At 42.2% G+C, this 27386-nt stretch overlaps 1 protein-coding gene across 31 annotated transcripts in view; it reads right to left on the bottom strand.

The window, feature by feature from the left end:
* Positions 1 to 6556: 6556 nt before the first annotated feature.
* The window catches only part of tcf7l2 (transcription factor 7 like 2), an 84435-nt gene continuing 63605 nt past the window's right edge, over positions 6557 to 27386 (bottom strand). For 2 of the 31 annotated variants that reach the window (XM_077200607.1, XM_077200599.1), the window contains 10 exons: positions 22013 to 22145; positions 20157 to 20259; positions 18827 to 18913; positions 14594 to 14719; positions 14346 to 14508; positions 13913 to 14020; positions 12813 to 12876; positions 12112 to 12162; positions 10377 to 10449; positions 6557 to 7640 (listed from right to left, as the gene is read on the bottom strand). In XM_077200607.1, coding sequence (XP_077056722.1) covers positions 7199 to 7640; positions 10377 to 10449; positions 12112 to 12162; positions 12813 to 12876; positions 13913 to 14020; positions 14346 to 14508; positions 14594 to 14719; positions 18827 to 18913; positions 20157 to 20259; positions 22013 to 22145 — 1350 coding nt within the window. In that variant the 3' untranslated portion in view covers positions 6557 to 7198. Of the gene's footprint in view, positions 7641 to 10375; positions 10450 to 10942; positions 11016 to 12111; positions 12163 to 12812; positions 12877 to 13912; positions 14021 to 14345; positions 14509 to 14593; positions 14735 to 18826; positions 18914 to 20156; positions 20260 to 22012; positions 22146 to 26686 lie in introns of those variants that run through there. The other 29 variants (XM_077200608.1, XM_077200600.1, XM_077200595.1 and 26 more) reach the window with 22 other exon arrangements.

Here is a 27386-nt window from a genome sequence, read left to right as displayed (position 1 = left end):
AGATGCTCGAGTAATGTGGTCCTGTGTTCTATGAGCTCTGAGTGTGATCGAGCTAGAATCAGCCAATCGTCCAAGTAGTTCAAAACTCGCATGCCCTGAAGTCTCAGGGGTGCGAGAGCCGCGTCCATGCACTTCGTAAATGTACGGGGTGCTAGGGACAGGCCGAACGGTAGGACTGTGTATTGATATGCCTGGCCCTCGAAGGCGAATCTCAAGAATCGCCTGTGACGTGACGTAATCTGTATTTGGAAATAGGCGTCTTTCAGATCTATTGACATGAACCAGTCACCCTGGCGAACTTGTGCGAGGATTTTCCTGGTTGTCAGCATTTTGAACTGGCACTTCAAAAGTGCTTTGTTCAATTGCCGCAGATCTAGAATGAGTCTGAGACCCCCGTTTTTTTTGGGTACCAGAAAAAATCTGCTGTATAGCCCCCCCTCACTCTGAGCCTGAGATAAAGGTTCTATGGTTTCTTTGCTCAGCAGTTTCGCTATTTCGGCTCGAAGTAGATGAGATACTTCTTTGTTTACCGTGGTTTCGACACGCGCCGTGTAACGGCAGGGACGTTGAGCGAACTGTAGCGAATAGCCTCTCTTTATAGTGTTCAACACCCATTCCGATACCCCGGGAAGCTTTGCCCACGCATTTGCGTGAATAGCTAGAGGTAGAATGCGATCCGGGCTCTGGCCGCGGCACAGCGGCGGCTGCAGAGCTTCGGTGTGCTGAGACATAAACACTGTGTTTAAAGTGTGCGAGGCGGGGGGCGCGCCGATCACTGCGGGCAGCCTGGTCGCGCTCGATTTCTCTATGACAGATTGTGGAGAGAGCGAGCAGGACAAAACCCCATGGGGTTGAGCGTGTCTGTGAGGGAATGTGGGCACGGGACAGCGGGCACACTCACTGCACTGAGAACACCATCGGCTTGCGCTGACTGAATGTGTGTTGGTTTCGTTTGTACAGAAACCGTGGGACACGCATCGACTAGTGTTTGTGGGCACTGTGTCGTGGGCACATTCACTAAAATTTTTCCCAATCGACATGAGTCGATTTTATTTGTGCTAGCCCTGAACTGTGGCGGGTTGTGTCTGTGTGTGGGAATGGGCACTGAGACGTGGGCATTCTTACAACACTCATAACATCATCGGCCGTGGCCGGAATACCAGAAAATACACTCTTTTTGGGATTTATCTGGGACGCCGTAAAAATGGCGTATGTGTGCAGGCAAGCGGGCTGTGGTACCGGCTTGTTTACTGCAAAATACACTGGAACAGTCACATTTTTTGGAACTGAACGAGCGAGAAGTTTCGGTGGAGTCTGGCCGCGGCGAGACTTAAACACCGTGGGCCTTAGCTGACTGTATGTGTGTTGGTTTCGTTATATAGAAACGTGGCACATGCAGTGTGTAGTGTTTGTGGGCACTGGGTTGTGGGCACATTCACTACATTTAATGCACAATTGACATGAGTCGATCTCATTTGTGCGAGCCCTGCACTGTGGCGGGCTGTGTTTGTGTGTAGAAATGAACACTGGGCTGGGGAGCGTTTTTATTACAAAATTGTAATAAAATTTTTATTGTTCGCTCAAACTAAGAGGAGCTGAGAAATGTTGGTGAAATGGAGATTGGTCCGGCCTCAGCGGGACTAAAAACACACTCTTTCCTCATTTCGCCGGTGACGCGCGCCCACGGGGGACGGGGGAGCTTTCCTATAACGTAAAGAATGCTAGCCGCGATGTTGGCCCCTTTCCCTGACGACTCGCGAGCAGAAGGGGGGGGGGGGGTCCACAGAGCTCGCCCAATCCTCCTTGTCCGACGTCAGGATAGAGCAGCTGGCCTTCTCTACAGACGCAGCTATCTCGTCGTCATAATGGCGGAGGAGGCGGCGCGCGGTGGCCGTTGTCCGTCAGTGAGCGACTCGATTGAAGCTGGTGAAGCTGGCGGGCGAACCGGCGAGCTTTCACGGGCTGGAGAATGCTCGGGGACCCGCTGAGTACGGCGCGGCACTACAGCGGGCAGGAGTGCAGACTCGGAGAAAAAATGCCAGGCGAGTCCTCAGAGTCACCATGGCAATAGCTCGCTCAGGGAGCGCGAGAGCTGCATGATCCTTACCCAGGCGGGAAACGCAGATGAAATGGCGGTCCCCGTCGCTGAGTGCGGCTCGGCACGAGCCACAGGAACGAAGCATCTTAAAAAAGACGCTGCTCTTTTAGGTAAAGAGAGAGAGAGTGTGAGTCGCGACGGCGAACACACACTGTCAGCAGAGTAAAAGGATATCAACTCCGGAAAGCGTAGCAGGTACGGCGACTGAAGGCGGCGAGGTGAAGGCCAGCGGCTTCAGACTCGAAGGCTCGTCCCGCTGAAGGCTTGCACTCAGACGGAGCTTCTCACTCCTGATCCAGCGATGCAGTAGTGCTTCGCTGAAGAGATGAAAATCAGTTTGTATCAGCCTGTCGAGCGTATTTATAGGCCAAGGCCACGCCTATTCTGGCGGGACGTGACGAAATGGGCGCGAAGCACCCCCATAAGGGTATCATGTCCCGCAGGGCCTCTCTCGATAGGCTGCTGCTGTTGCTGCAGGGCAGCCAATAGGCGCGCAAGCCGTCTTGCCTATGTCTGCATGCTGCTGCACAGCGTTTTACATTAAATCAAAATTAAGGATAATTTTTGGCTTCAATATCTCGTGGAAAAGAGGTTTTCTATAGCGTAAGAAATTACGCAGTACGAGAGATATTCTCGAAAGAGAACAAACTTTGTGTATATATATATATATATATACATTTAAATATATAATTGGCATAATTGTCTGCCGCTTTAAATGCTCCAGCTTGTTACAGCAGGATGGGTTCTGATTGGCTGTCCATGTTTTTATCGTTCATCAGTTGCACAAAATCGTTCTGAAAGTGATTCCAAGGATATTATTTCTCTGTGCCGTTATTGTTATAACTTTGGTGTGAACTCTGCTGTTCTTTATATTGAGAACGATTTGTAGAACTAGCTAGCCTATCTTAATCGTTATCTTTAGCTATAGTAATCGTCCTTGGTGTGAATGGGTCCTAATGGTGAAGTAGCCTATTCTACATATCAGAAGCCAACAGTAGGCAATATGTAGGCTAAATCAGTTCATGTAAAGTATATATTTCTATATTTAAAATCAAGATTTCTGAGAACATAAACAACACTAAATGTATATCAGTCCAAAACCTATTTGACCTCTTTGGTCTCTCAGAAAATGTTTCTTTGAACACAAACAAGTAATAATTTTGTGTTTGACAAACTCTTGAACATATCTTCAACAGATCGCTGTCATTCACAGGGATGAAGAAGAATACAGCGTCTATTTTAGAGAAAATACAACACACTGAAAGAGTAGCCTATTAAGTGAAAGGAAATTTGCTGGATTCAAAAGGTGAATTGATGGTTCTTCCAAGGTTAAGAGGGAATCCTTAAAGACACAGCATCACAACACAACAACAGAGAGTGGAGTTGTGTAGCAGAACAGGCAGTGGTAGTTTGGTAAATGGACCCACCCTGAGTGCATCCTTTGGCAATAAAAGCCTTATTCATCAGCCTTGAACAGGCAGAACACATATTTTCAGAGGAAGTGTGCATAAAAAGAAAGTGGATGGGAACTGTGCTGGCAAACTAAACACAGCCCAGTGTCTGTGTGGATTACGGATTACAAAATGCATCATTTAAATAGAAAGTTTTTTAATGATACACTGTTTAAAGTTCACAAGCCACAATGTGAATTACAAAAATCCATGTATATAAATATAAATGGTTATTCCTGTTGCAATAATACAGATTTTGAGATGAATAGATACGTGTGGTCTCACACCAAATATTATTTCACAGGCAGCTTACACTAGACAACAAAAAAATATTTCTAAAAGCGGCATCAAAATACAACTGCATATAAAATATGGATACAAATACATGAATAATTCAGAGTGTTGAGGGTTTTTCCTCTTGAACATTCTTTAAAAAAAATAACCTGATTGATTGGGAAAGTGTAACCTCGTTTGGTTCAAAAGGCCAAGCGAACCCTTATTACCATTCAGGAAGGGATTTTTTATTTTTATTTTCACCTCTTCCATCCTCAACCTTCATGTATACTACAGTACATCATGCTAGAATGAATGATCTTCATTTAGATAAAATGAAAGCTTAAATAAAATAAAAATCCTTTTGACATATATTTTACATTCGTATTTCCTTTAACATGGTGGATAATCACATAGAGGCTCTTCAATTGATCCTTTGACCTTTGGAAACAATTCTAAAGGATTGTTGACATTCTTGTGAGGAAAAGCTTTTTAGAGGTTTTGAACAGTTGTTGAAGAGTGGTCTGAATCGAGTGATGTCTTATGAAGTTTGTTTACATCCATTCAGACGGAGACGATTCAGAATGTCCTCGAGAGGAAAAATGAAACTTTGTTTTTCTGGACTGAACAGGCAATGTTTGGATTTAAGATACAATAGCGACATAAACAGAACGTGCCAGAATAAATAAAATGTCTATTTTTTTGTATAGCGATTCAAAGCACATGTACCTGGATTGTTGACTAAATGACTCTTATCAAGACATACGCAACTCTTCTAATAGACATCGCTGGATCCGAGATAACTGAATAATAACTGAAGTCTTTTTTGAATCGCCATATAAGAGAAAATAATGCGCAAGAACATTCTTTAGGAGGTCATGTTAACTGAATAATCAAAATGGCTAATAAAGTAGAAAATGTTTACCTTTTAAAAGAAAAAAAATACCAGTTCTGGTGACTTCTAAAGCCACAAACAAATGACTGAATGATTTACTCTGCCTAGTTAAAATATCAGATCCTGGCATGAGGCTTTCAGTTGAATTCTACTCTGAATGAAACAAGCTGCAGACAGCGGTGTGTGATGGGAGAGTTATGGTGGACTAACACAATCTTCTGACTTCAGGTTGTTTCATTAGCATTAATCACCATTACTGCTGTCTGCAATTCTTATCAGAGTCAGAGTTTGCAACCATTTAGATAACACCTCTTGAGAAACCAGAATGTGTCCAATGCAATTTCTTACAGAACCAGGATTGGTTGGAAGGTGTCCCAAAAATAAATAAAAAAGTAAATAAATTAGAATACATTTTTCAGTCACATTCTGACTTGTATTATAGTGCTGTAAATAAAAAAACATGTATAACATGGTTATGGTCATTACAGCTACATTTATTTAAATGAAGGGCAGAAGACGACAGAAAGCAAGTTCACATACTAACTCATTTTTATTAATACAGAACTGCATGCTACAGAGACTGTACAGCATTAACATTTATTCATTACAAAAACATGGTTTTTGGGAACCATTTCAAATAATGGAAAAAACGGAAAAAAAGGGAATAAAAAGAAAAAAAAATGAAATAAAAACAAACCAAAATAAAAATATAAGAGCATAAAAGAGAACAGGAACATCACAGCCGTTAAGGAAACATTCAAACTATTCATCATTAGCATCTTAATAAACCAGAGAAGTAATCGACGGGTTACAGTTGCGTCATGTCAACTACAATGGCACCGAATGAATGATTCTCTTGTAGCTTTTTTACAGCTTCTTGCAACATCAACATGCCTATTTTTTCTATCTACCTATATGTAGTAGTGTACTTAAAAGTGGCAGTTTGTGTTTTTTTGTAGTATTTAATAGTTTTTTATGAACCTCCTAATATACATAATTTGGCCCTTGAGGGTTTATACAGTATGACGTCCGTCTTTTAAGTTTAAATTTTATTATTTGACAATCTGCTACCAAACACATTTGTTATAGCAACATTTATACTACATACATAGCAATCTATGTAACGTCACAGCAAATTATGGTTGAAAAAGAAAAGAAAAAACAAACATTGGACAACGAAAGAACCTACAGCGTCATAAGAGGTGGAGAGGAAATTATCACAAATTTTGGCACCGGAAAAAATCTGTACACGATTCTACAGTTAGGCGGAGATGAGAATGTGCAATAGAAAAGAAGGGCTTGAGACGAAATTCGACTATTGAAGACATGGAACCCACCGTCCCCGTTTCAAGTTTCCTTTTCACCTATTGTAAAATGGCTTATAGATATGTTTCTAGAAATGAAGTTGTGCATACATCTGTTCGTTTTTGTTTTTTTGCATTTTTGCTTTTTTAGTTTTTTTTGAGAATCTACACTGTAGTTTAGGTGGAATCCTGGTTTTCAACAAAATAAAATAAAATAAAATAAAATAAAAAATAAAATAATAAATTCATGTTAAAACAATAAAACATTTGAAACTTCAAAACCTCCTTGTAAAAATGGATCATTTATATATATATATATATATAAGTTGCTTACGTTAAGAAAAAGAATATTTATACAATGTATTAAGAAAACGAAAAGATTTCAAAAAGGGACAACATACAAGATACAACAAGCAATCTCTAAAGCAATAAATACTACTGGTCCTAGCATTGTGACAGTTTGTATTGAATATCCCAACCCCCCCCCCCCCCCCCCCACCCCCGTCCCACCCCACCAATCGAGTCCACCCACCCCAACCCGAGTCAACCTCCCTCCCCCTGGTAAACAACGACAAAAAAAGAAGGATAAAACAGACAACGCAATGGAACAATGCATATTAACACAGTAACCCCCCAAAATTTCTGTACATTTAAACATGAACAAGTAACATCACAATTAAAGTTGTTCCTCAGGCGGAGAGGTGTCTCCACAGTCCTCGTGCCCTCTGAGTTTTGGACAGCTGTAAAATGATTGGTTCACAAGCTCGTATTTAATACAAATAATGAAGGAGAACCAATTCTTTGAGAAAAGGGCTCATCGAATCCTCGCCTACTTTTTATATCTGTCTTTAAACATGTCTATGTAAAACTACATAACAATTATGCACTTTTCTGTTGCACAGCTGAAAAACAAGCAAAAAAAAAAAAAATCATACAAATTTGGCAGATTCACAAAGCTATACTTTACAACTTAGTGTATTTAATTATCAATATTTAATCATAATAATTTCATTTTTTTGATAATGACAGGTCAAATATTGACCAATGAACTTTGATAAAGAATTAACAAAATTTTCAAAGCCATATCGCACAGAAAAAAGAGAATGAAAACACAGAATGAAAAAAGACAGAAGACTGACGCACAAACAGAGAAAGCCAGTTTAAAAAAACAACGAAGCTAGTCTATTGACTTAGTTACGAGTGAAAGGGGTTGCGTCGGGGTGGAGCTGGGCAGCAGAGAGTGGGAATGACAGACCGATGTGGGCCTGGAGGAGGCGGAGCCTGTGGATCGGGACGACGGCACATCTGAGGGGTCCAAGGAGCCGTTGTGTGCCGAGCCGGATGTTTTGCCCACCCTGGAGTTGTCCAACAGAGCTAAGGGTGGAGGCGGAGCCATGGAGAGGTGTTGGTGTTGGGACGACGAAAGCACGTGGGGCGGTTTCATAGTCAGTGAGAGAGGTTGCATTTGTTCAGTCTGTGGATTGGACTCTTTCGAGGACGGGGAGGGAGAAACCATGGAGGGGGAGGATGGGGGGGACTCTAGTAAGCTTCCGTCCGAAGAAGGAGGACTGGCACAGCTGCCTTCACCTTGAATGTAGCGAATGCACTTCTTTTTTCTCCTAAAAAAAAAGGGGGGGACATGGTGAATCTCTTGGTCCGAACAACACAGTGAATCACAGAGAGCCCTAACGTTCATTTAAATGCACATATCTTAAAGTCGGGACACCCATTCTGATCTCATTAGCAACTTTTGGCGGACCCACTTTCAGACTTTGCATGAAAATGGACGCTAGAGCTGGACGAGATTAGCAGTCTCGCTCTCACATGGTGTCACACGATTACATGCAGAGAGGACAGGACAGTGGGAGAACGAGAGGAAGATGAACAGACCGTATGAGGATGATGAAAGAGGTGAGGCCTACATCTCTCTTTGTTTTCCTTCGGCGGCACAACGCAACTCCAAACAAAAGAACTCCACCCCGGTTTCGCAAACCGCGAGGGGATCCATCCGGTTTACACATCAGCTTGAATTATTACACTCCTCTTTCTCCCTTCTTTTTTCCTGTCTTTTTCCTTGCATTCCTTCAGGGGAAGTTCAGATGGTGGGGTAAGAGGTTAGAGAGAAAGCGCTACTCTCAGCTTGCCCCTAAGACATGTGTGTGAGCGCTCTGCACAGAGGTCGTGGTGCCATGTTTGCATTTCTGCTCGGGTCAGGACCCTCTCTCGTCTGCTACGCCTACGGCCAGCCATTCCAGCCAGCCACATCTCACCAGCGCCAAGCCAGCACGCCGTGAGGTAGGGGTAGAGAGAGAGAGAAAGCGAGAGGAACGGAGAGAGCGGGAAAACCTCAGTGTACCTTGCCCTACCTGACCTGACCAACCCCTCCCCCCTTCCTCCCCAAAAACTCTCTTTATCCTGCCTAAAGGGCGAGCTCAGTGATGCAGCCGAGGCTAACTCCGAAAGAAAAAAAGAGTAAAATAAAAGGGAATTAAATCAAAGACAGGGGGAGCCAGAGAGTTGCGGGAAAATCGGGTTCAATTAACCAACTTCTTAGTGGTTTCGTCATGAAAATAACAGCCAGGTAAGGATTGTTTCTCAAGTCATACCCCTGCCTGCTCTTATGCGTGTTGGTTTCAGACGAAAGTGCGAAAAGAGACACTAAGAGACACTGAGAGAGACAGTCAGGGAGGTAGATACACACTATGATGAAGAAAAATGACAAAAAGGGGGCGATTTTTGGGCGGAAATCTCGTCACGGCCACTTAAACCCACTTGGTGTACGGTGGAGGGGTCTGCACAGAACAGACTTAATACAGAGGAGACATGGCACTTCAGGGTCAAAGATGGGTGAATAGAGACAGAGATGTCTTTGTTTGATTCGTTTGCTACTCTACCCTGTACCATGCATGACTGTAAAGTTACAGAAAGTCTTCTGCATGGAGGCCGGTCTTGAATTTATGAACGTTTCAGGTCTGTCAATGTGGTAACTGCCTGTCAAACAGCGGCAAATAAGCTAATATCCATTTTTTAAGAGCCATATTGATTCTAAGTTTCTCCCTGTGTTCCTTATTGATTTATAGGTCTCTGAGGGAATTTCTCCAGATGCATCTTTCAGGAAACAGAGCCGAGTGGGGTCTTTTAACCTTCCAGCTTCCTAAATCAAGACGCAATTACCAGCGTTCCTCTCAGCACAGCCCAAAAATGCACAGGCTATTCCTCTGAATAACAAGCAGTGCTGACGAGCAGCACTACCCCTCAAAAAAATACCACCCCATCAACTGCAATAAGTTTGAAAATTGAAAAAATATTGTGTGGTTTCAACTGAAAAGTATGAACAACAGCAGCATTTATTTTTTTTCCTCTGACAAAACTGACATGAGCGAATCTAATCAAAGAGAATCAAAAGTCTACAAAATAAATACCAATTAATGTCGTCCCTCAGCGTGTCTGACAACATTTAACTCTACCTAAACATCTAATTTAAAATATTGCATTAAAGCAATTTTATTTTATTATCATTGTTATATACACAATACAGTTTTGTCAGAAAGATTTTCACCAAACCTGGACTAGAGAGAATGGATTTTGGAGAATCAGGTGGATTTCTAAGCTAGAAAGGATTATGGAGGACAAGTAGAAAACGGACAGTGGAGTATCACAACAGCACAACGTCTGATGTCCACGATGAGGAAAGGGTGAAAAGGAAAGAGTGCACAAGCATGACACAGAAAAGGGTATTACTTAGCAGAAACAAATACCTACCATCCACATATTCCCAATTCAAAGACTGCTTGTATTAGAACAGAAAGACAAGAGGTTGGGACTGAATAAAGGGTTATAAGAGAGGAGTGGAGAAGGAAGAAGAAGAAGAAGGGGAAGAAAAAATAGAGAGGGGGGATGAGATGGCATCAACCCAACCCTGCCCTGTGGCTACATCACACAGTTCTAATAGAAGTGATTGGGCAGAACAGTACAAAACAGCAGATTAGTTCCTTGGGCAGAAAAACCCGCAATACTGAAGTATATTGATATAAAGATACTCTAAATAAAAAAAGTTTTTGCTTGACTTGAAATTTGAACCACAATGCCTTTGTAATTATTTTTGTGTCGTAATTTTCTGCCCAAGGGTTACAGTTCGTCTGAAGTGATTCTAAAGTCATAAAAGGACAGAAACAAGTAAGAAAGAAGTCTTTGCAAACATATAAACTGAAACAAGGCCTCGGAGATTGAAGTAGGAAAGCATAATCCATGAAAAAAGAGTCGAGAGAAGAAAAGATGATTTTTTTGGTCATCTTAAAATCATCATCATCATCGTATTTTAGACGTTTTCCCCAAGAGTGGGGCTGGGAATATACCTGCAGGGTTTGCACCATAAACCCAGCTGGTCAAGCCCGAACAAGGCACGACACTTCTTAGGGGTATTTGCATCTGTTTTCCATAGAGGTACATAAAAACACAACAAAGAAAGAAAGGAAAAAAAAAAAGCACATGTCATTGGACACAAAAAGGCATGGAGCTAGAGCAAATGATTCAGCTGTGGACATTGGTACCGTGCCTTCCCAAAAACTTACCATGACCAGCCCATCTCAACCGCCAGGCCACACCCCTCCCCTTAACAGAGGGAAATAAACCCCGCCTTTTTATCTAGCCCCACCTTTTTTTAATTTCAAAAAGGATTACTATGTGAACACTTTTTTTCACACACTCACACAAAAAAATAAAGACACAAACAGCCATTTCACCCCACCTAGAGGAGAAAAACAAACCCCATCTCCCAGATTGGCAGAAGCTGATTGGCAGAGGAAGTGGCGTGGAGAGAATGCGAGGTTGAGAGAGCCAGAAAAGTGGGAGGAGGTACCAACGAGAGAGTTCCCCAGCTGTCACCTGCTCTAGCACACCTGCCGCCACACCAGATACACACCTGCATGGGCCACACCAGTTATTCTGCTGGTCGAGCCCGAAGCGTGCGCGACACTTCTTTGGGGCGCTCAGATCTGACGTGACGAAGAAGGCAAGAGGAAGCCAGTGCAGAGGAGAGATGAAATCAGAAAACAAGAGCGGAAAGAGAGATAAATTGAATCCAATGGAAGTCTTTGCACTACTATTTCTCCTACAGATAAATTTAAATAGTGCAGTAATGCATTTACAGACATATTTGACCATATTTTGTTAGTCATACAAATAATTAAAAATCAAACTGTGAGAAACAAATATGAAAGTAAATGAATGACAGAAATCAAATCAGCACACAATGCATGCCTTTCATAACCAAGGCTCTTTATGAATAAATGCTCGTTTGTTAAAAGGTAAGCAGGGCGGGATGCAGCAGATATGGATACATGTCTGCCATATATAATCCGGCTGATCTAGACTAGAGGAGGTGATAGGGACAGGTTGTTGAGGCAGCAGTAGCAGGGAGGAGCTATAGGAGGGAGGTGGAGCATTAGTTTAAGCCATGGAAACACTACAAAGCTGCTTCATAAACAGGCCTGGCCCACGTTCATCCACCTCGAACAGTCCAACTGAACACCAGAGTAGAGGACATGGGTAGACGAGGAGGGTGAAGGCAGGCCGTAAGCGGGGCAGATCAAGAGGAGACAGGGCAGAACCAGCACTCATGCTGAAGCAACGCAGGGGCAGCTACTGAAGGCAGTAGATTAAGGAGGTTTACCCTGATAACAACATCTCTTGGTTATTCTTAGCATAAAGAGGTCTTTCCTATAAACATACTGTAGCTGCATGCGTGGAGTTTACCAAATCTGGGATCTTTTATCTTTAACATAATAATACATGACTTTTAACATAGAAGCATCTTTTGATGACATTATGTGTATAATGAAAAATGGAGCAAAGGAAACAACTGAAAAGGAGCAAAATAAAGTAAAGCAATGTATTCTTCAAGAGAATTACTGAGCTTAGCGAATAAAATATATATAAAGCAAATATGAACATGTACATGTAGCATTATTCATTAAAGAAAGATCATTAAATATTTGAAATACTGCACAAGCACAAATAAATAAATACATAAAGAACCAAAAAAAGTGAAAAAGCAAGTTAGTAATTTAAGACTCAAAATGACATTAGCACCTGTAATCGGAGGGAGTGAAAGGCAAGGGTTTGGAAAATATTCTCTGTGTTCTGGAAAAAAAAAGAACAAGATACAGAGGCCTTCAAAAGGTGTCCATGATGGAGAGAGACCGCAAATACATTCTTCCTGGACAATATCTCACAATAATCAGCATCATAAAGAAGAACGGTAAAGTGAATCAAATAAATGTAATCAGCAAACCTCCTTAATTGAAAGATGAGGGTGAATTTAAAAAACAAACAATTTTCTTCTATTATCTCTATATAAACACATATGTACAAAAAAGCATGCAGCAGGCACAGCCCAAAGTTACGTCCACAAAACCACATAAGCACAAGCATGGGCGGCACATTCGGAGGCTGGCACACGGTCACAAGGGTGATCAACTCACACTCTCAAAACATACATATCATAGTACGATAAATGCTGGAGGGGGGCTGGGCAGCTGGTAAGAGGGGAAGTGGGGGGGTCATGCATATTCAATGTTATTAATGCTCAACATGGGGCAAGGGGAGGGGAGGGGGATAACAAGCAGTCTATCGTGTAAATATTGCATTGGGTAGCATAGCTATATACAAAATGAGGCAGGCACAAAAAAAAGAGATAAGACAAAAAAGGCTGGACTTTCATCTTTGAGATGTCACACTTGTGACAGATGATGGGTCTGCTTTAATATGAGAGATAATTGCAGCTCACTTACCATTGCCCTCTCCTGCCTGCTTTTCCCTTTTTCTCTTCTTCTTTTTCCCCTGATAGTTACCCGCCAGAAAAAGAGAAATAGACAGGAACCTTAGTTATTATATTGCAGAAAAGACAGAGACAAGAAATGAACAAGAGAGGCCAATGTTTTCACTGATTTATTTATTCATGTAAGAGCCTGAAGGTTTGAACTGCCACTGCAGGACAGAACAGAACTTTCCCTTTCTTTCCCCTCGTCCTATTTCTCTCCTTTTGTTTATTCCTTGTTGTCTCGTTGCTGCTTAGTTTTCCTTTCATTGTGAAACGATTGGATTCTCTTGAGGTTTCTTTGAGCGAATCAGTTTACTGGAGGGGAAGAGCAGAGCGAGAGAACTTTTGTTGCGTTTGTCCTCAAAAAAGAGCTATGTTTCTGCCGGACGAGTCTATGACCACTGATTTTGTTGAGGCTGAGGTCAGGCCCAGGCGGAATGATTCTTTTGCTCCGGTTGAGGAACTTTGACTAGGAAAGTCGAGATACACAGTCAGACTCCAAGGGGAGATGACAGGCTGGGCGGTGGGGCCGTTTGTCAGGGGCGAAAATCCGGCGAAACAGTAAACGGTGCGCTCGTTCCCTATTTCTGGCGGCGGAGAGAGATGTCCTCTTTCATCAAAGCTGCAAGGCGTTTAGGCCCTGTGGTTATTTAATTACTCTGATCTCAGCTCGCCTTTCTCTTTTTAGGTGAACCAGTGGAATACTAATGAAAGCAGAGGAAAATCGCACAGTACACGGGGAAAAAAAAACAGATCTGACTTACTGAGGAAAAGCACATGTACAGCAAATAGATCTAAAATAAATCTAAATACTTCCAGCTAGGCTAAGCTGGTCTGTTTTGCTGGTCTTAAAATGGTTTTGAGGAGCTAAACCAGCTTAAGCCATATAAGACCAGGCAACTACCCAAGTTAAAGCTCTTTTTGTGAGTGGTGAGTGCTATAGTTTCCTCCAGAGGCTGTTGGATGTTTGTCATATGATTTGTAAAATACACATCTAGATGGCTTTAAACTGCTGTGTGGCCACTGGGGAAGGAATAAACAGTGTTACTTGTTGAAAACTTAAAAACTTACATAGTTGTCTCGTGCCGACCAGCCGGGGTACAGCTGCATGTGAAGCTGTCGTTCTTTCCTGGCTAACTCGTAGTATTTGGCCTGCTCCTCTCGAGACAGAGCATGCCACTGCACACAGAGAAACACATACACACATCCATCAAAACTGCAGCCATTACACTCAAGAGAAAGAGACCACTGATATTTTAGGCTCAAACAACACGGAAGTGTTTCCATGAGCGGTCCAACCACCGCGATTAAAATTTCCCCTTCCCATGGTGTTGTACTTTTACTCTAGCAACATTGAGCAAGATTACAATTATACAGAAATAGAAAAGTGAATAAGCAGTGTTTTTCCACCACAGACAACACTGCAATCTGTGGTCTTAGTAGTTGAGACAGTCTGCTGCCATTTCGCATAATGCTTTAGCCTTGTTGTGTGTGTGACGCTCACCCTTCGGCCTAGGATCTGGTTGATAGCTGCGCTCTCTTTCAGTGTGCACTCTGCCACCACTTTGGCTCTCATTTCCTTCATGTAAAGCATGAACGCGTTCAGAGGTTTCTTTATGTGTGGCTGCTTCTTTTTTTCCTCCTCCTTTTTTGCATCCTGATGTTTCCTGCGAATGGGAGGGATGAGATGCTAACGTATGGATACCAACTTGATTAATTAATAGAGAATGGAAAAGTGTAAAGTGAACCTACGAGCTGTTGAGGGATCCGATGTCACTGTGAGAGGACTCCTGTTTGACGTTGGGTGTGACGATGGCTGGGTGGGGGATTCCTGTGGCGTGCAAACTGTGGTGGGGTGGCACCATGTGATGTGGGAACCTGGAGGAGAGAAGACTGTGTAAATCGTCAGAGTCGACACGGGTGAAATGATGGATGGATACACACATTCACAGAGTAAAGCACTAAATATGAGCTATAGACTTCACACAGCACAGCAGCTATAAACACAAAGCAACATCTTATACATCTGTTATGTGGAAGAAGGGAACTGAAAAATCCAAGATTTAGAACTCTTGCAACATGAAACAAAGTTTAGAAACGTTTGTTACGGTATTTTAGTTTCGAATTGTGATAAATTGCAAGCTCAAACTAAATAGCAGGGAGCTATTTTATTGGATCATAAAAGGGGGAAAATAGGAGTCATTTCAGAGAGTCATTTCAAGTTATTATAAGTATATATATATTTTTTTTCTTCAGAATAATACTGATAATTTGTTCAAAATAACAAATATGAATAATAATGACAAAAACATTAAGTAAAAAAGATATTTTTTATGTTGTTTTTAACATGAACATTGGAAGGGATCGTAAACCGTGGATTATAATATTAGTTAACCGCACAGTCTAAGTTACGTCAACAAAACAAGTCATTTCAGAGGTGGAGACTACATTTTGATAAAATATTGTGATTTTTTCCACCCTTTCTAATAATGAGTTCTGATGAATCACATTCCATAGCCATGTATGAATAAAGTAAACGGTAAAAAAAACTGTTTTTAAATCAATATTTTTCGGGAGCATTTAGGGTGGTCATTTTCTTCTCATTTATTTACTAATTGATTAATTTCCTGCATTATACACTAAAATGTCCCCCTGCCTGATTGAAGGACTTATCTACAATATCATCCCCCAGGCATTGTGTAAAGATCTGTAGGATAGCAGAATAAATTCCTGAGCATACAAATGAACATATCTGTGCCCGTGTCTGCAGTGCGTCCTAGCTGTGCGTGGCCGTACACAAATCTGAGAGAAAGAATGGAGGGTGACGGGAAAAAAAGAAAGAGAAGGAATAATTCTTTTTTTCAAAAGCTCATTATCTGCTTGAGTGTGGCTATATGGCTTGGAGCCAGAATATAATGATGAGCGTAAACTCACAAGGAACAACTAGTTTCTGTTGAAGGTTATCTCTGGGGACTGTGTTTCCCCCCAATCTCTCTTCTCCTATTCTCTCTTTCCTTTATCCCTGACACATGTGGGTTTGTGCCATGTCATCCAGGCCGCCCGCCCGCTCCTACTGAGTGGGGACCGGCGTTGTGGCTGCAGTGCCGTGATCATTAGCCCCCACCTTTTTATTTCTCTTTCTGTCCTTGCATACTTGTTAAAATTTCCTCTGTTCCGTCGTACAATTTTTCCCTTCTTTTTCTTCCTGACTGTCCCATCAGCACCGCCCCCACCCGTGCCGCTGTTGCCATAGCAAGGCCCAGGTTATGGTTTAAACATGACGGCCATCCCTTTGAAGCACAGGGCATCATTCGGCTCATCAGCACGCAGCAGAGTCTGCCACCAATTTAGCCCTGCTGAGGGAAGATCGAGACAGAGGTGTGCAGAGAAGGGCCCCTGCAGGGTCCAATGTCTCAATCTTCTTCCACACCAGCCGAGTGTCAGTGAGTGCCATTTAATTGCCAATCGGAGCGATGGCCTCGGCGCCTGTTTAATGTATAATGACCCCGCCGGTGCGCTCTGTCTGTCATTCACTTTCTATTCCTCGGTGGAAAAAGAAGGGATTGGAGCGGAGGTGCAGATGGAGGAACATATCAAAGGGGAGGCACGGGCAGGGGCCGAGAGGCCTACACTTCCTCCCCCTGTCACCAGGGACGGCCGATACACCTGTTCGACTCCAACCCCATTATCAAAACAATGTAGCTCATTTGCAGGATCCGAGTCTGCGCCGTTCGTGCTCTGAAATGTATTTTTTAGATGGCTGAAGCGTTACCTGGGTGAAAAGCAGATCGCTACATGAAGCCATGTGTGCTAACTGCATAATAAATGGCAGCAGATAGGGCCATCAGAATCTCTCTAAGCCGAAGACAGGCACCAGAGAGAAACATTTGGGCTTCTCTTAATCCCGAGGTCTTCTGGAGTGGCTGTCCACTGACAGAGAAAGACGTCAAAGCAAGATTTCCCGCTCTCTCTCTCGCCCTCTTTATTCATAGAAAAAACATAAACACAATTAATGAAACCTTTTCCTGGTGCTCATTATTTTTGCGCAGGAGGCTGGTGACAGCAGACGCCACCGATTTTGACACAAACATGCTAAAGCACCTTCCCTCCACAGAGACACAAGACCACCACTTATTAATCTATGCTAATTCAATTACAGATTATCAAAACGCATTAGCTCTTCCCCAGCACATCACCAATCCCCCTAGCCCCCATTCAGAAGATTCAATTAGCCTGCACTGGAAATAGGATGTTCACAATATAAAGGCCTCATTAGAACAGAATCAGCTGTCACTTAAGCGAAGGTCCAGTGTCTGAGCAGAGGCTGCAGACCTGCACAGGCGCCTGACAGTGGAGCAGGCAGAATAGGCTCATTCCAGGCCTTTGGCAGGGTACAGACGACTTCTCTATGGACCGAGAACTCAAAACACACACAAGAGTGAAAGCTGTTGGTGTCAAATGTATGAGGCCTCGGTTTCAAAGCCAGCTGTTAATAAAAATGGACCTTTAAGAGTCAGGACCAGCTGCAAAGACCCTGTGCTCATAAGCAGAGCAGCTGCCAATGCACTCAGATCATCACTGCGGAGCTAAATATTGTGTTTAAGAGCTATTATGTTTGGCCTGACCACTTTAAACTGTGTGAGGATGATGAAAATATACTAGATGCAAGTGAGAGATAGGGCCTCATTCACTCACGCAAACAGAATGAATGTAAATGTTTTGTAAAAACACACGTAAAATAGATTTACATGAACATTCATTGGCATGAAATTTTCACAATTCATGAATCAACTATAAATATACTGTGTAAACTAAAAATGTACATTTACTGTACTACGTAAATGCACTGCATCAATGCCTTGTTGCACATAAGCATTGTTTTTCGAAAAAAATTCTCTCAAAAAAAAATCTGCTCGTATTTCATGAATGAGGCCCAATGTTTGTGTATGTGAAATATACTGATGTGCTGAACAGAAATATGGAACAGGACAATTCTGTGAGCTCTGGAGTGCCTTCTCCAAGGCTTTTCATTTTTAAACCCATGCCATTGTTTAAGGGTGTACAAACCCTTTCCCTGTTTCTCCCTCTTTCTCTTGCTTCCCTGCTCTCATTTATCAATCAACGTCCTTTTGTCTAAGCTCACCAGGCCTCCAGAGCTGCTTTTCCAATCACACTGCAATTAAACAGGAGTTTGTCCCTGTCTGGAGACACAGGCTGGGCTTGAGTTGGTCTCCATTTCTCGAAACTATAAACCAGATGTGTCTCTGTGCCTCTCTGGCTAGTCTCGCCACCATCATCATCATCATCTTCACATTCATCATCATTGTGAAAAGAGTATCATATGCTTCAGATTAGGGGGAAAGGCTGAGCAAATGCAGAAGAAGGTGACCACCATATGGAGCTCTTGGATCTCACGTTTGTGTTTGAATGACATAAAAACAACAAAGCAAACTGAAATTTGTCATCTAAAGCAAACACCTCCTACTTCTCACATAACAGATGAGTAACAGTCACAAGGGAGCAATCGCTATGACAGTTAAAACAAACATACGCTCACACACATTTCCCACAATCCCCCCACACATCCAACCATTACTGCTCTCCTGGGGACATTTGTGTCCAAATCGCCACTTAAACCAGACCTCAAAGGGGCACACAAAGCTCTCGCTCAGAGTCAAACGACAGCCCCCTGAAATCTGCATTACTTTTACTTTTACGAAGAGATTCATTTACTTATGACGTGAAGACATTGACAGGCCTCTCATTCTCTGCCATTCAGTCTGGTAAACGTTCTTCAGGGGTCTCATTATAAAATGATAACAACAATTAATATTTTAATACGTAGCGGATCGCATGGGACTGTCTTCTTTTTGAACACTGAGACAAGAGCTGTCTCTCCTTAAGGGAGAAGTTTGTGAGGGTTTGACATGCTCACAGATCACGCTTGCATTCTCAGCGAGTCAGTCGTCCCAAGGCTCAACTCACCTTGACATGGACGCATTGACAGTGAGGGCAGTTGGGTAGGGGTGTCTGAAACCTCCCGTCGTGATTGGGTAAACTGGTTGACCTTGCCTAGGAAAAGAAGAAAGAAAGAGAGGTAAAGGAAGGGATGAAAAAAAGAGAAAAAAACACTCTCTATGCAGGCGGCTTTATTCTCATTTGATCAGAACAAAAATCTAGGGGATTGCAGAGCGCAGATCAAAGGGAAGCAAACTCTGAACAATTTGAATGCCACAAATCTGATAGGAATGGCTAATTAAATTTCATAACCCTGCGCTTGGTGTCGATGGAGGCCCCTCTCCCTGAGCTGAAACTAGGTGTTTTGTTGTGCTAATTAAAGACGAAGCACCGGCCCCTTTAATGGAGCCATCACGCTAATTGAGGTCTACACATCCAAAGACAAACAATAATGAATGTAAATTTATACCAAAATAAAGTGCAGAGAATCAAAGGGCCGTGGCTGCGCTTGGGGCCTCTCTCGGTATTTAGATCGCGGTGAGAAAACATTAAATTAACAGGGCTTAATTTGTAGCCTTTTGTCATATTAACAAGTGTTGACAAGAGTTACCAGGGGAGAGCCCCCGTGTGGAATTGTGGGTAAAATACTGGCAATCACAGTTCATTACTCTAATTGGACAATACAGAGACATGCAAAATAGCATTTGCCACAGAGGCAATTTAGAGTTTAGGGGATGAAGAAAGCCATGGTGCATTGCTGTGGGCCCCAGCAGTGCTCTTCTAGAATGTACAGAGGTTATGAGTTAGCTTTTACACTGTAAGATGGCAAAGTTTCAAACTGCATATTAAATACCCAGAAGCACATGGCAAAGGGGTCAAGAGATCTGACAAATATAAAATGCATGATGACAAAATGCAATATATTTGAACAAAGCTTAAAAAAGTTTTTATGTCATATTTAAAGTGGAGTCAAAAGTCAGAGTTCACAATAAAAATCTGGGATCTGCGATTCAAAATCGAATTTAACCCAAGAAATAAAGATAAAAAACATACTTGATAACGTACTTAATTCAATATTTTTAATATTTAATATTTACATTTTTTATATATAGGCTACTATATATGTATATACAAAATGCACATTAAAAACATAAATGTTATTTAAAAAAAAATAAAGTATTAAATAAAAATAGAACAAACTTTGATAAAAAAAATTTTTTGTATTTAAGAAAAATCCGATATATATTACAAGGCATTTAATAAGGCATTTTTGTGGTCACAGACTTTTGGAACGCACCAAACATTATTTTATAACAGCACAAAACAAAGAGGAGAAGAATAAAATAGGGCTGCTTACTGTGGTACTAACCATCCTAGCGGATGGGGAATCTGGCCTACAGTGCCAGGTGACAAGGGGTAGTAGGGGGATATATCTGAAGGATGTGGATGCCTTGGGATTCCTGCAAGAGAAATATAAAAAATGCAAAGAAAAGAATGAAGAGTAATTGTGATATATATACATATATATATACATACATATATATATATATATATATATATATATATATATATATATATATATACACACACATACATACATATATATATAGAGAGAGAGGTGTGTGTGTGTGTGTGTGTGTGTGTGTGTGTGTGTGTGTGTGTGTGTGTGTGTGTGTGTGTGTGTGTGTGTGTGTGTGTGTGTGTGTGTGTGTGTGTGTGTGTGTGTGTGTGTAACACTGTGAAAGGTGTTAAAATATTTCTGCTCTTGTCCTGACATAGAAATTCCCTGATGAAGTTTAAGTGTTAAATTTATCCTTTGTGAGATACACAATTGAACAAAGTCAACATCAGAGGGAGGTGGGAGAGGGAGGAGGTTGAACCCACATGCACAGCTCTAAATAACACGTTCTGATCAAAGCTTGTGGAGGCAGCCACGATGTTGTATGGCACACGGGGGAGAGGAGAAAAAATACAGAGCCCTGTCACATTTGTCTAACGAATCAGAGGATTAACAACGGGCGATAATTGAGGTTCAGAAGTCAACAACGCAAACACTGTGGCACGTGTTAAGAGAGAATGACATATTTGCAGCGGATGTCTGTTCAAGTGCGGAAACAGTCTCAATATTGGTTTTGGAGTTTAACGGCCATTAACTATATTATCAACATCACACATGATGGGTAGAAGGTTTAAAACAATTCCTAAAAAAATAACATACGTTATTACAATAACATGGTTAGCAAGCTAGCTGACTTTGGATTGACTTAATATACTTCCATCTAGTCTACTTGATGCTGTTTTGCTTCAAAATCTACTAAATCTGGTCTTATAAAAAAATATATATATATATATTATGCTTAATACTAGTGGCTAATGGTAGCTGTGCAGGAGGAGGAAAACAATGCCTCCACAGCACACTGGCACTGTATGCAGCGGTCTTAATACAATTTGTTAATTAATTAAACTCTAAACTCAATTAAGCGAGCCATTAAGTAGCACATTAAACAGTCTCTGAGTCTTTAAAGAGGCCCTTAGTGATGAGGTCTGTTATGAGAGCAGAAAAAGCCCTCTAAAAATCAACATGCAGGTTGTTGACAGCTTTGAAGAGCGGCTGCTTGACTGTATAGTGTTGAAGAGGAGCAAAATACCTTTCCGTTTGATGATCTGATTTCGAAACATACCACCAAATGACATTATATCACACCTGAACAGAAATCATTTTGTTGTGAGATGAGAATCGAGTTTCCTGATAAACCTCCTGCTCATACAGTTTTCATCCTGGTTGGGAAATCTAGACTCCCCAATTGTCTGATTTATATGTCATCAAAAGAGGGGGGGATTAAATTTTGTTTCTCAGAATCAGAACAAGAGTTGCTTTTGGATCCCGCATTTAAGCATAAGAGATCCCTGACTATATCTCCCAAAAGTCAAGTGGCTCCACAGGCTTAACTGACCCAGGTCAACAGCTCCATCTCAACATGCACACAAAAGGAGGGGTGCAACCTTGGACCAGGGCCACGACCACTCCAAAACGCTCTGATGCATCTTAGCAGGTAGATGTGAATGCAGCAGTACAGACTGAGCAATCAGAGAGATCATACACTGCAACTGGGACAATGCTGTTAGTTAACCAGGCCTGAAGGTTAGCCTTGGGTTTCGTCCTGCCTGTTCTAAAATTCATGAATGTAAAGGAAGACGTGCATGCATATGTACCTGTTTTGGGGTCCACGTCTCCCTGTAGATGTGGAGGGGGGTTCCCAGGCGTGAAGTGCTCATTGCTGTAGGTGATCAGAGGTGTGAGCGGGTGCACATGGTGAGGGTGCTGTACCACAGGGACCTTATTAGACTGGCAAGAAAAAAGAGAGGGATGGGGGTGGGAAGAAAAAGAAGAAGCCGTTAACACATGTTTAGGTTGGCGAAGAAACAAACCAGGGCCTCTAATTCGACTATGCGTCCATCATAATCCACAAGCCAATTCTCAGAACAGTGTGGTTTGTAATTAAAAACAGTTTCTGAGGTGCAGGATATTGATTCAAACAGTCATTGGATACATAAAAGACGCAGTGCCTGATTGCATTACGAGTCTCTGACCCAAAAAGCACTCACAGAAACCACGTAATATACCAAATGACAGCCAATCTAAGCACACTCTCCCTCCTTTTTCTCTGGGTTTCCCACATCTCGTGCTCCCACCCCTTCCTCTTCCTTCAGGGTTTGGTTTTGGAAAAGGTTTGCATTATAAAAGATAGCAGAGGAGGGGTGGGAGGGGAGGGGAAGAGAGAAAATCCATTTCTGCATTTTGGTCAAATTGGTTTTAGCTATGTAATCTGCTCTTTGTGTTCTTAAGTGGCACAGGCCCCATTTTCAATTACCCAAGATTACAGCCGAGCAGAGGGGTGCTGAGGCATAGCCTGGCATTAGTGTATTCCCAGTGCACGCGACCTAACCAGATTACTGCCGTGCCGTAGATTTGACGGGCCACACGTGGAAAGGGATTTGCTCCCACTAGACACTGTATAAATCGACGCAAACCGAGCCGACTGACAGGAAAACATCTAGCACCCTGAGTTGTTCGCATACATGCCCGCTCTGAGGCGTCCCTGTGTCTGATTGACAGCTGTGCATGTCCTGCAGCCAATTCGAGGGGACGGAAAGGGCACCGTGGGGGCCAGTGTCTTTATTTAAAACGTTCCAATTTTAAATCCAGAACTCGAGATGTTGTAAAAAAAAAAAACAATGGCGCTGAACATCAGAACATGTTTTATAAAAGCAGAGGCAAGCCATACTTTTTTCAGAACTAAAATATCTGAGCTTTCAAAATGGGAAGGATACCAGGGCCAAAGTCTGAGTTGAAGTGTCCAGCCAGGGCCTCTAAACTGGGAGAAAGAGGCACAGAGAGAGGCCACTTTCAGCATTGGGGGCGTTCCGCTCTGCCATATTCCCAATGAAAGATTAATGAACTGAACAGAGCTGCTTGGGGAAAGAAAAGGGGCTCTGGGGACATTTTCAGGGCCCCTGAGAGCAGAAAACTGTGTGGAGACAGAAAGAGAAATGGGAAAAGGAAAGCGCGCGGCCACAGAGAAAAACAACGAGAGGAGAGATAACATAAAAACTAATTTAAAAAAAAAGAAAAGAAAGACCTGTCATAAGAAAAACAGACGGGGATGATGACAGTTGCCAAACAGCTGACGAGTTTGCCATTAAGGGAACGATGCCGCACACCCCTCCACTGCAAGCTACCCCATAACCTCCCCCTCAGTAATGATGTGAAAGAATGTTGTCAATTCTCTCCGCGCTGAAAGGCTTTAGTAGCCATTTAAATGAGTTCTTTTGTCCGGAGCCTCTCCATTGAGGGACAGCTCCAAATGGCAGTCCACTGCGGCCACATTCACCCAGAGACAAGCCAAATGATTTACATCACAGTCCCTGGGCCTAACAGAACTCCTTTCAAATGCCACACAGCCCCACGAATAATAGCTGGGCATCCCGTTTAACTGGCTTCTGGGGAGCACAGCACGCTATCGCGGCTCGCTACAGTGGCGTCTCTGCCTGCTTCTCTACCTGAACATATCAGCAAAACCCTGAGAATAAAAGACCGGAATCACTGGAAATGGAAATTACTTTAGCTTGCACTGTTCTCATTGGGAGAAATGCGCCTGCTAAATGACTAATAAAAAAGTGGACCTGTGTTCAGTTCTCATTTTAAAACATGCAAGCACTTTTCTGGTTGGTTTTTCTTTCTTTTTTTTCCATGATGCCTTCTGGACAAGACACACAGCAGGACAAAAATAACATGGCACAATGGATAATCAGCATACAAAAACACATTCTTCAAACAATTCCCCTTCTGAGTGCTATTCAAGTCCATTAAGTCTTCAGTATTAAGAAAAGCTTCACAAAATCTGTCTCTATTGACCCCATCGCTATTGTATGATGGCTTTACCCTGTTCCTACAGACATGGCTAATTGTCTCTAGCAACTCAGGGGAGTGAGGAAGACCACCTACGTTCGAGCCTGTGCATACCCGCGGACAACTACATACTGTCGGACGCTAACAATCGCAGAATACGCGTTCTTTAAAACACTACTTCTAAAACAACTCATTGAGTTGAGTTTGGAGACTGACACACGGAGGTCCAGCGAGACACACAATAAACCCACACAAGGAACACAAAGAAAATATGTGGGCGTCTTTTTTCCCTATTATGTGCAAAGAAAGCAGGCTACTTCCTGTTTAATCGTTTGCCAATGCCTCCCACCACAGCCATTATGAATAGATAGAAGAAAAAAAGCCTAAAGGACTAATTCACATAACCAGGTAAATAATAATAATAAACCTAGATCTCTAGATGTGGTTATTTCCTGAAAAAATAAACAAATTTGTAATGACAGTTTGTAGATGCCTTTGGACGAGGTAAATAAATAAAATGAAATGTGTGTCAACAAATCTGTCAGCATACCCATTGAGTGTGTGAGTAAACGTACGTAGACATACGGTATGTACCCCCCTCCAAACCAATGAGATTGACAGTTTCTGCTTAGGGTCGTGACCCCTAGTGGTGGTCTTACAAAAGCCTGGCCTGTTTTAATGGAGGCCATGGAGAGGCCTGTTTGTCTTAGAAGAGCATGTCACACTCGTTTCAATGGAGCGCCTATCAAATCCTGTCCTTCACTCTCTTTTCCTGTCTCGTTCACAAAGTAATGCACAAACACACACACACACACACACACACACACACACACACACACACACACACACACACACACACACACACACACCCCTTATGACATCTTTAGATATGTCTTCAGACAGTTTTTTTGTTTTTTTGTGATTATGATCACAAAATCATAACTTTTAAACTCACAAAATACACATGGTCACTTAAGAGAAATAATATCTCAGGGTTCTCACACTTTTTAGGCAATGCCTTTTTATCCTTTTCTATAATTTTGAGTAAAAACTTAAATAGAATTATAATATATATATATATCACAATCATTTAAAAAAAATGATTTCAAAGAGATTGTTTACTTAGACAATGAAATATTTAATAGCAGAACCTAGTCATACAAAAAACATATTTTAAATAATAATAATCAGTTATGGTAATTTGGGTACGCCTGTAGAAGAGATACAAGGAGAAAGAGAAAGACAGAGGGCCGGACAGCAGCAGGAAAAGCTGTTGGTGCTGCATTTCCGCTTGGTGGCACCTTGCAGAGCAATTTAAAGACAAAATGTGAAGGTGGCGACCTTGTGGCCCCTGAGGGCCCGAGCGCCTCACTCTGCTTTACGGCATGATATGATGAGTTGTCACTGGAGCTTGTGGGCTCTAATGAGCTGTAGTGGGGCTGGGGAGGGGGGGGGGACGGGGGGGGGGACGCAGGGGGTGTGACATCCTCATGATGGATAGAGGGGCTCTCAGGCCTGCGAAATTCCAGAGCAAGCAAAAAAAGCAGCCAAGGACTTGAACTCGAGAAGTGTACGTGCCAATGGCTCGCATCCAAACATAGTGGACACGATGCAGAAAACATCCACGCTTGTTTATGTATGAGAATGTTCAAATGAGCAAGAAATAGATGCAGCCAAATGTGTGCTGTTTATAAAACGACGCTCGAAATGAGACAGAAGAACTTCAAAAGAATGTGGAACTATGATGATGTCACCATCACTATAACAACCCTCATCCACCCACCACACTCACAGACACACACACACACACACACAATCAAATGACTCGCTATAACATCTATACAAATATAAATAGCAATTTCCCTCCCCTGTTCTCAATACTGAAGAAAATTGTGCCAAATTTCTACTTCCTTCATTTAAAAACAAATATGATAAAGAAAATCACAAATCAAATGTCTCAAGTGGTTAAAAAATAGGGGAAAAAATAGATTGCTTCTAATGAAATTGGAAGCAGCATAAAAATGGTTGCATAAAAAAATGATTTACCAATTAACTATTTATGCATTTTAATCAATTCATTAAATTTACATGGAAACAAATGACAATTTTCTGTCATTTTAAAACAAAAGAATATTTTAATTACAACAGAACTAATTTTCTTACATGCAAATTTCAAATCTCCAACAGGCTGAAATTAAGCACAGAACGCTAATGAAATATCCATATAATGCATACATTATTACTTCCCTTCCAAACCCTCAACATTAACTAGGTGCATCATGCACATCTTCAAATGCCATATCAATCAATCTATCTCTAAGTTCTTCCTTATAAAACACACACACAGATCTCTTAAGCCACTCTGAGGCAGATAAAATGACAGTGCATCCTTACTCAGTCTAACAAAAGCAGAAAGAAGATTTTAAAAAGGCCATAGGAGTGTGAAAACAGCGTGTGCAATAGCGCTGAGCACTTACCCAGGCATTAAGACTGAATTGCCAGCAGCCAACCTGCTGTAGGAGAGACAGCCCAGAGGCCAGAGAGCCCGTCTTTCCTCCCCTGTCCTCCAGCCCCAGTGAAAGGCCTTCTCTCGAGTACATGAGCCCTCCCCTGTCCTCCACCTCTCACTCCCGCCAACGAATAAGACTTTTTCTCCTTTCTTCCCTGTCTTCTTGTTCTTTTTCAACCTTAGCTTCTTTCCCAAAACTGCTATTGTGTCTGAGCGGGCGCATGTGTGTGTCCCTCACCAAAGGGTCGCACACACTGAATTTCACGTGCACGCCATTGTTCCGCAGGGCTTTTTTTTTTGCTTTGCTTTTTTCTTGCGGATCACAGGGAGATCTGCGTCTTAGGACGTCCGGCAAGGCCTGTCCTCCGCCAGCAGATAATCACTCATCTCTCCTCCTCCGTGAGGTTTTCCTTCAGCGGTCAGTCGGTCCAGCTCAAAGATATACGTTTTTCGTTTTTTTTAAAGATGAAGAGAATTCTTACTTGATAGTTATCAGAGCTGCAGATATGTCTTCCCACAAGCAAAAAAACATGAAAAAACACTAGGAAAAAAGGCTTATTACCGTTGTGCATGTGTCTGTCCAAGTTTGTGTGTGTATGTGTGTGTGTGTGTGTTTGTGTGGGTTCTGCAGTGCCTCCAGGATGCCCAAAGACGAACTAGCAGCTTGA

This window comes from Siphateles boraxobius, unplaced genomic scaffold (genome assembly GCF_051911475.1).
Source record: "Siphateles boraxobius isolate OS27281-9 unplaced genomic scaffold, OSU_SipBor_1 46, whole genome shotgun sequence".
Taxonomy (NCBI): domain Eukaryota; kingdom Metazoa; phylum Chordata; class Actinopteri; order Cypriniformes; family Leuciscidae; genus Siphateles; species Siphateles boraxobius.
The sequence above is the reverse complement of the archived record's forward strand: the minus strand, read 5'-3'. Positions and strand labels throughout refer to the sequence as shown.